Here is a 9,817-nt window from a genome sequence, read left to right on the forward strand (position 1 = left end):
CCTCGAAACGTCTTTTGTATTTCATGTCTGGCTATTTTTATGGCTTCATCAATATCAGTTGGTTTTTTGCTTTTAAGGGAACTTGTAGCTTTTTTTAAAGCGTTTTTAAAAAGTTGTTGACCCAATATTTGTTTGGGGTTTTTATTACCCATGCCTAGCTTTGTCTTAGCCTTCATTATGTTAGTTACAAGATATGCGCTAATTTTTTCTCCAATGTTACTATTTTTCGATTTTACTCGCTCCCAAGCCCGTTCAGTTAGTTCACGATCAGCAATGTGACGTTGTTCAATATCTTTATTTTGTGAATAGGCAATATCGTGTGCTCTACACGCTGCATCTAATGGATTAATACCTTGATCTCCTCTTTGAATACGTTTTTCTAGCTTTGTTCCAGGTCCACAAAATTGATATCCTGGTAAATGAAGTTCAACGGGTAAAGAGTTAATCAACTTATTTACGTTAATATGAACGAATCTGTATCCATATAATTTAGAATAAAATCCTCACCAAATTTCACTTTTAGAAAATCATACAGAAAATCATACATCACCCACTTTGATAAATCTAATATGCAGAACCCTAAGTACAATGGTCTATCATATTTTACTCTGACATTCCTAATTTGAATAGCAACCATATTTTCGGAGAATATCGAAAGGCTGTGAAAATTTGGCTTCGAGATTAATTTACTAGCAACATTCCTTCTTCTTTGGTTTGCCTCATCTACCCACATTGTCACAATTTTCACAGTTTTTCTTTTGTCGATATTCTCCATTGTCTTACCGAATGAAGAGTTATTCAATAATTTAAAAAAATCTTTTTCAAAGGCATTTTCAGCCTTTTCCCTATGTTCATTATTCTTCAGTATGTAAGGAGCTAACCAAGCGCTTTGTGTGAAAGCCAAAACTCTATGGACTTTCTTAAGAATTAGTCCATGTTTCAGAGATTGCTTAAGTAATTTGTAGTGTATGGTGTATGATGTTTTGTCAGTAAAATCTGCAATAAGTTTTTCAGTTTTTGAGCCCTCAACACACTTTTTCTCCGCCAAAAAAGGTAAATCGTTATGTTTGTCGTGAAGGTGCGGTGGATATTCAATATCAACCTCTAAAATAAAACCAGTAGGAGCGTTGTCAGGAATAGATAATATTACAGCTGGATCATTGAATTTCTCCATTTCATAACCCTCCACCCATCTAAAATCTTTTTCAGGGAGACACTCAGTCATAACTGTACCATATAAATTATTTACATCCAAATAATAGATATTTACCTCTGGTTTGGCACTATTATAATTGGGAGCATCTTCATTATTTGCTACCGAGTGTCTGTTTGAGCACTGAGTAAGCCCTCCCCGAATACCATTTTTGCAGAAATTGTACATGTCTATATCTCTGAGTAGCTCAAGTTCGACTTTAGTACATAGTAGCATTGCATCCCAAGATAGAGATGGTGCTGTGAGATATTGACAAGGGTCCAGTTCGTGAATTCGCATACATAAGCTCCTGAAATTTTCAAATACGTCTGCTAAAAGCAAGACATCAGCTTTTAAGTACAAATCCATGTAGTCTTGCATAGTTTGACATCGAAAATGTGACCAAACATTTGTTGCATGCCTATAATCGTCTGACGAGCATTCAGTATCTGTCAACTTATTATAAAATTGGTCTATAGGGGGAAGTTGTTTCTCCTTCAATTTTTCAAATGATGAAATATATTCGTAGGGAAATACTCCTTTCCTAGTCATAAGTTCGAATGCTTCATCATCAGGAAAATGAGATCTGACAGCAACAAAAGAATCTCGAGATAAATTCCTTGCTAATTTATCCAAACTAGTAGGCATAAATCGAAAACTATCTAAGAAACGATGCTCTAATCTATTCATTTTCTTTTTTTTCACTTTTTTGCCCTCACTTTCCTCTTCTTGCTGGAATTCCTCATCATCTTCCTCACTCGAATCTTCTTCTTCTCCTACAACAACTGTACTTTTTAAAGAACTAGAGTCGGTTGACTCGTTATCCATATTAATGAAATAAGACATTGAAATATATTTTTCTTTGTTTTGAGGTATGACTCTTATTTCACCTCCAAATTCAACTAACTCTTTAAAGAAGAGGTGACAGTCGTACGAAGAAAAATTGTGGAAATATATTGGAATAAATTTAGGTAGATGATATTGCAGATTGCAATGGTTATGTACCGCACCTCGATATTGCCCCGTTAAGTGACAATGATCTTTCACCCTATCGTTACCTAAAATATCGCCACATATACGACAATTTATATCCCTAAGAAAGGCTGTCTCTTCTTCGGGTGTTAGAGTATTCATAGGTTTCGTTTTGGTTAGGTAACTATCATACAAAAATTTACAATCCTGAATTAGTTCTTTCAGAAAAACATTTGCTGCGTCGGGACCACTATATATAAATAACTTATTTAAATTTTCATTAAAACTACATTTAATAAAATAACTAAAAGCACATGGAATATGCTTCTTTACCTTTTCCGTTTTTTTACTCGCCCCATTGTTCTCATCTTCCGGCACGTCTTCCAGTATGCTCTCGGAGTCAGCATAAATTACGAAAGGCACCTTTTCCTTTTTCTTGTGATTGATGAACTTCAATACAGCCTCCTTTTTGTTTGGCAGAGTACAGACTACGTTTCCACACTGCTTTTTGTGAGTCATACATTTATTTTCATCGTGGAAACATTGTAGACATCCATAACAAAAATAAGCTTTCTCCTTATGACTTGTGAATTGAGACCGCATAAGACTGAAAAAAAAAAGAACAAATACATGATTATTAGAATATGGTTTTGATTGATAAGTTTTGTTTATAATTACCAAGACATATCCATAACCAAAATGTAATGGAAATTTTCTTCGTTGTGCAGCAATATTAAATTAATGTGATTGCTTTTCGTCTCCTTTGTTAAGTAATATGGACCAACGACCGACTTGTTTTCATAACCGAAAACATTTACGCTAATCTCTGGGTTGTTCATTTCAAATTTTTTATATATTTAAGACCCAATGGGAAATTTAATTGTTCGAAATTTAGCGATATTCCAGACTGCAGAATAATGACATCTTGGTGTATGTCTACGTTATATGAAGAGGTTATACTCGGATCTCCATATGCAGTTTCCCCCAATGCAACAACCATACACCACTTAAAACAAAAGTCATCATAGTTTTTGATGTTAAGGCACGCACCCTTCTTGTTGCTTAATGATTTCGGAGTTGGAATATAATGTGAGCCACGTGTTAAGTTGGCTCTCAACACATTTATGTCAAGTTTTAAAAGTTTCTCCAGGGCCCAATTAGAGCCTCTTTCTTGGAACTCTTCTGATTTAGCTATAATTTCCACACAGTGGTTGAAAACGACCTCTTCCAAATCATCTCCCAGGGTTAATAGCGTTGTTTTTGAAATATGATTAAATATATTTTCAATAGTTAACTCTTTGGAAGTTGAAGGTCCATCTTTTTCATTGTTTGGTTTCACATACAGTCCTTGGAGTTCCATATTAAATTTTATGAGCGTTTTACCGTTTAACTCATTTTTCAAGGTTTTAATTATTAATTCTTTTGAAGCATTAAGAAAATCGATCGGGTACAAAATGTCTTTATTGTTTTGTATCTCATAGCTGAGTATATTTTTGTTAAATGCACTTTTAACAATTTTTATGTCAGAATCCAGATTTTTTCTCACGGTGGATCGATGTTCTTCGCTACGAACGTGTGATCGTATATTATTCACTATTTTATCACAATCACCACAAAACTTTTCCACCTTCACAGCTGATTTATTTTCATGCTGCTGCTTTAGTTTTTCTTGTTGTTGATCACGATTTTGTTTCATTACATGCTCATCTCCATGATGGTTCTCTAAGTGCAATTCTAAATCGTTTACACTTTCACATAAAACATCACAAAACATACAATGCTTTTTCATATGTTTCACAAATTCACTTTTTTCCTTGTAATAAAGGCTGCATGACCAACAAATTTTTTGAGACATTATAAAAACTTTTTTAAAAATATTAAGAAACGATGCTTATTAATCTGTGACTTGTTGAGTACTGAAATTTCTTCCAATCCAATCAATACATTATTGACTACATTTTGTAAACAAATAGAAATTCTGTGATTGAAGCAGAATTTGTCATGAAACTCTGCAACAACGCTTCCCCCCAAATTCTCATATCCATTTCACAGAAATCCAATTGTTAGTTAATGTAAACAATGGTGTTTCCTTCTTCAAATCCCTTCAATCTTCAATACCGAATTGATGCAGGGTTTGTCATGAAACTCTTTCAGTTTCAATTCTCTCAAATTGCTACATAATGTAAACAAATTCTTCATCGACAAAACTATCAAAAAGCGATCGATATAATGTATCAAAATGCCTGTCCACACAAGAAGAATTTGCTTTGATTGGCTACAGCAGCATTTTTTTAGTGTGTATATGCTACAACATTAATTGGTGGTTAGATGTCGCCTATATCGTTTCGAGGGAAATGACTGGAGAGCCATCTGGACAAAATAATAGAACACACATCTTCTTGTTGACTATGATACTAACCAAATTTGTCTCTGCTATATTCACTTCTCATATGGTGGATCTCTCTAGCCCCATTCGATATGATCATATTTCAATAGTTTTGGAGTGTGTCTATGCTACAACATAATTTATGGATAGTATGGATGGAACTCACCGTTAGATGTCGCCTATATCGTTTCGATGGGAATAACTGAACATTTTTGAGTCGCTAAAATTATAGACAAATTAAAACAAGTACAACGAAAAGTTAGTTTTGTCTTTTTATCTCATCATGTTTTGCATAGCCAACATGCTGATTTTCGTGTTCAACCCACTCGACTTCGTTATCGTTTTTCAAGAATTTCACTTGATTATTCCGGAATTTTTCGATGTCATTTCTTTGTCTATATTTTCATTTATATTTTCATCTATGCTGAAATTAAAACCCCTGAAATATCAATAATTGCAGCATATTTGTCAATTGAAACTCTTCTATAATATATCACATTTATTGAAGTCGATTTCTTGAAATATATGTTTTCAAATAAATTAATAAGCACATTTGACTGCAGTAATCAGCATGTTGACTATATAAAAGCATTCTGAGAGCCATCTAGATAAAATGATTTTCTTCGATACTTACCTCTTTCAGATGTGTTTCTGCTATATTCACTTCTCACATGGTGAATCTCTTTAGCCCCACTCGATATGATCATAATACATTTTTTTTTTTTTCGGAGGGTGTCTCTGCTAATGGTGAATATTAAAACTTGAAATGTCACCATCCCATACACAGTTTTGGATCGTGTCTGCGCTAAACTTAGCGCCATCTAGTAGTTCATATTAAAACTAGCAACGCCAACAGCCCCAATAAAATTTGACGTGGTACAATTCAAAAGACAACATCCCCAATATAATTTGCCGTGGTACAATTCAAACGACAACATCCCCAATATAATTCACCGTGGTACATTTCAAAAGACAACATCCCCAATATATTTCACCGTGGTACATTTCAAAAGACAACATCCCCAATATATTTCACCGTGGTACATTTCAAAAGACAACATCCCCAATATATTTCACCGTGGAGAATTTACCCTAATCAACATCCCCAATAGAATTTGCCGTGGTACAATTCCCAAGACAACATCCCCATTAAAATTCACCGTGGTGAATTTACCCAAATCAACATCCCCAATAGAATTTGCCGTGATAAATCGTGGTGAATTCCCAACATCCCCATAAGCACACTACTGTGGTGTCCTTTGGTTTTACAATGGCCAATTTGAAGGTTCCAGAAGAGGGTCCGACATTTTCCCCTCAAAAACTTCTAGAGGATATTAATTTGGAAAGAAAAATCAATTCTTTGCTGGTGGTTCGGGAGGAGAACCAAAAATCCTTGGAGCCCATAATCCAGGACCTTTATGAATTATCCTGGCCCATTACATTGCTAACAAAATCTCAAGGAGATTTTCTCTATCGGATGCACCACAACCGGGAAGTATTGGCTATGCTTTTGTTGACCCAGAAAATGCAGGAGGAGGTGATGAAAATTTTGGCGGATGCTTTAAATTTTCTACGTGAGACAAGAATTGTGGTTGTGGCTGTGGATGTGTTGGACCAGAGGGAGTTCAGAGGAGAGTTATTGGCATCCTGTAAAGGTTACAACATGACCAATGTGTTGCTGAGTTTTGGGTACTCTGCTGAGAACCCAGGCAACTCGGAGAGTACTTTATTTTATGCCCTCAAACCCTATCCGGAATATTATTGGACCTCCTTCAGTCCCGGAGATATTGAGTTGAAAAACCTAAAATATTTCCCCCAACATTGGCGTAACTTCCGCAACAAGACCCTACTAACCTACACCGATAGGGCTTCCCTGAGATCCCTGTATTATTTGGACGCCATTAAAAATAAATGGCTTTGTACCCCGATTTGTAATGCTTTTCGCAGAACACTTCAATGCCACCCTGAAAATGGCCTTCCCCCTGGACATGGAGAATCCCAAACACTATACGGCGATACTAAAAGACATGGTGGAAACCAATCTGCTGGACATACCAATGACAATGCACACGAATCCCGACTATGACAGATGGTTCAACATGACCGATGCCTATCAGCATGACCATGGCATGCTAATTGTACCCTGTGCCCAGGCTCTGAGCATACGTGAGGTCTATGCCATCATCTTGAATTGGACCTTCCTGGGTTCCGTCATTCTCTGCACGGTGATTTTTTCCTTACTTCAATCCCTTATCGATTATCTCTTTGATGGCCTCTTGGATCTCTCCAGATTACTGCTAAGTGAGAGAATATTTCCTGCCGTGTTGGGGCAAGAATTTACCCCACCCCCTAAGCCGCCAAGGAGAATCTTAAAATTTATCTACCTCCTTCTCTTCATTGCCGGCCTCTTTCTCAACACCCTGTTCTCGACAAATGTCAGTACCCTGCTGACCAGTCCACCCAAACATCGTCAGCTGAAAAGCATCCAGGATATAATGGAGTCATCGGTGAAAATTCTTCTCCATGATGCCGAGGCCTATGCCATGAGATATCGAATCGTAGACTATCTTCCGGCTGTGATCACCACCAGCAACTACACCTATCTGGATAGCCTACGCACGGATTATAACACCTCCTATAGCTACTATAGCTCCTCAACGGGTTGGGAAAAGGATACACGCCGACAACAATACCTGTCCCATAAACACTTCTGTACCTATGACGGCTTGATTCTCTATCCCTATATGCCTTGGGGCATCCCCCTGCAACAGAACTCCCCCTACAGGGAGGGACTCAATTATCTACTGCATTGGGTTCATGCTTTTGGTTTTATGGAATACTGGTCGGATAGCGCTTTTTGGGATCTGCTGAAATTGAAACAGGTATCGATACGTGATCCATATGTGGAGCCAGGACCACAGCCTTTAACAGCAAATGATTTATTCTGGACCTGGATGATATTGATTGGGGGATTGGTGGCCAGTGGGATAATATTTCTTATGGAGATTTTATATGATCGGAAACATGGAGGTCAAAGGGCAAAATTTAATTACTATTAATAATTTTATTTATATTGTAATAAATATTTTAAAAATGTAGAAAAAATGTATTTAAAAAATATTTTTAAAAAATCCACGTTTATAGATAGGCCTTGAAAAAATATTTTTTAAAAAATCCACGTTTATAGATAGGCCTTGAAAAAATATTTTTTAAAAAATCCACGTTTATAGATAGGTCTTGAAAAAATATTTTTTAAAAAATCCACGTTTATAGATAGGCCTTGAAAAAATATTTTTTAAAAAATCCACGTTTGTTAATAGACCTTGAAAAAATATTTTTAAAAAATCCACGCTTATTGATAGCCTTGAAAAACTATTTTTAAAAAATCCACGTTTGTTAATAGCCCTTGAAAAAATATTTTTAAAAAATCCACGTTTATAGATAGGCCTTGAAAAAATATTTTTAAAAAATCCACGTTCATAGATTGACTTTGAAAAAATATATTTAAAAAAATCCACGACTATTATAGGCCTTGAAAAAATATTTTTAAAAAATCAATGTTTATAGATAGGTCTTGAAAAAAATATTTTTAAAAAAATCCACGACTATTATAGGCCTTGAAAAAATATTTTTAAAAAATCAATGTTTATAGATAGGCCTTGAAGAAGTATTTTTAAAAAATCCACGTTTATATATAGGTCTTGAAAAAATATTTTTAAAAAAATCCACGTTTATAGATAGGGCTTGAAAAAATATTTTTAAAAAATCCACGTTTATAGATAGGCCTTGAAAAAATATTTTTAAAAAATTCACGTTTATAGATAGGCCTTGAAAAAATATTTTTAAAAAATCCACGTTTATAGATAGGCCTTGAAAAAAATATTTTTAAAAAATCCACGTTTATAGATAGGCCTTGAAAAAATATTTTTAAAAAATCCACGTTTATAGATAGGCCTTGAAAAAATATTTCTAAAAAATCCACGTTTATAGATAGGCCTTGAAAAAAGTATTTTTAAAAAATCCACGTTTATAGATAGGCCTTGAAAAAAATATTTTTAAAAAATCCACGTTTATAGATAGGCCTTGAAAAAATATTTTTAAAAAATTCACGTTTATAGATAGGCCTTGAAAAAATATTTCTAAAAAATCCACGTTTATAGATAGGCCTTGAAAAAATATTTTTAAAAAATCCACGTTTATAGATAGGCCTTGAAAAAATATTTTTTTAAAAGTCCACGTTTAAAGATAGGCCTTGAAAAAATATTTTTTAAAAATCCACGTTTATAGATAGGCCTTGAAAAAATATTTTTTAAAAATCCACGTTTAAAGATAGGCCTTGAAAAAATATTTTTATAAAATCCACGTTTATAGATAGGCGTTAAAAAAATATTTTTTTAAAAAAATCCACGTTTATTGATGGCCCTCGAAAAATATATTTAAAAAAATCCACAATAGTTATAGGCCCTTAAAAAATATTTTTAAAAAATTCACGATTGTTAAGGCTTGAAAAAAAAATATTTTTAAAAAATCTACGATTGATATAGGCCTTTGATAAATATTTAAAAAAAAAATTACGATTATTGTAGGATTTCAAAAAATATTTTATTGAAATCGACTCTTACCATAGGCATTGAAAAAATATTTGTAAATAATTCATAATTTGTATAGACCTTTGAACAATATTTTTAAAAATTTTACGCCTATTATAGATATTCGAAATATATATTTAAAAGCATTCACATTGATTATAGGCCTCAAAAATATTTTTAAAAAATCCTCGATTGTTAGATGTTTTCGAAAAATATTTTTTAAATATTCACGATTATTATAGGCCTAACAAAAATATTTTTAAAAAATCCACAATTGTTATAGACCTTAAGAAAATATTTTTAAAATATCCAGGTCTATTATAGACCTTCCAAAAAAATATTTTTAAAAAATCCAAGACTCTTGTAGAGCCAAAAAAAAATATTTTTAAAAATATTTAAAAAATCCACGATTATAACACTCAGCTGGGAGAACACTCCCACTATCATGCCTAGCTGAAATTAAAAATAACCCTTAAATACTCCAACGTATATAATATATTTTTATGAGATATTTAAATACAATGTATTTAACATTTTTGTAATTTACAAGACAAAGTAACAAGGAAAACATCAAAACCTCATTTGCTGTGAGAGGAAACAAATTAGAACACAATACCATTAGGATTGAAGTATGTGTATATCGAGACTCAGTCTTCAATTGAAATTCAGGTTTACATT

At 33.6% G+C, this 9,817-nt stretch overlaps 1 protein-coding gene across 1 annotated transcript; it reads left to right on the forward strand.

The window, feature by feature from the left end:
- Positions 1-6,075: 6,075 nt before the first annotated feature.
- On the forward strand, positions 6,076-7,609 carry LOC131806827 (uncharacterized). The gene is made up of 2 exons (XM_059131758.1): positions 6,076-6,376; positions 6,498-7,609. Exons 1-2 carry the CDS (start codon positions 6,076-6,078, stop codon positions 7,607-7,609), a joined length of 1,413 nt encoding a protein of 470 aa, XP_058987741.1.
- The last annotated feature ends 2,208 nt before the right edge of the window (positions 7,610-9,817 follow it).

This window comes from Musca domestica, unplaced genomic scaffold (assembly GCF_030504385.1).
Source record: "Musca domestica strain aabys unplaced genomic scaffold, Musca_domestica.polishedcontigs.V.1.1 1, whole genome shotgun sequence".
Taxonomy (NCBI): domain Eukaryota; kingdom Metazoa; phylum Arthropoda; class Insecta; order Diptera; family Muscidae; genus Musca; species Musca domestica.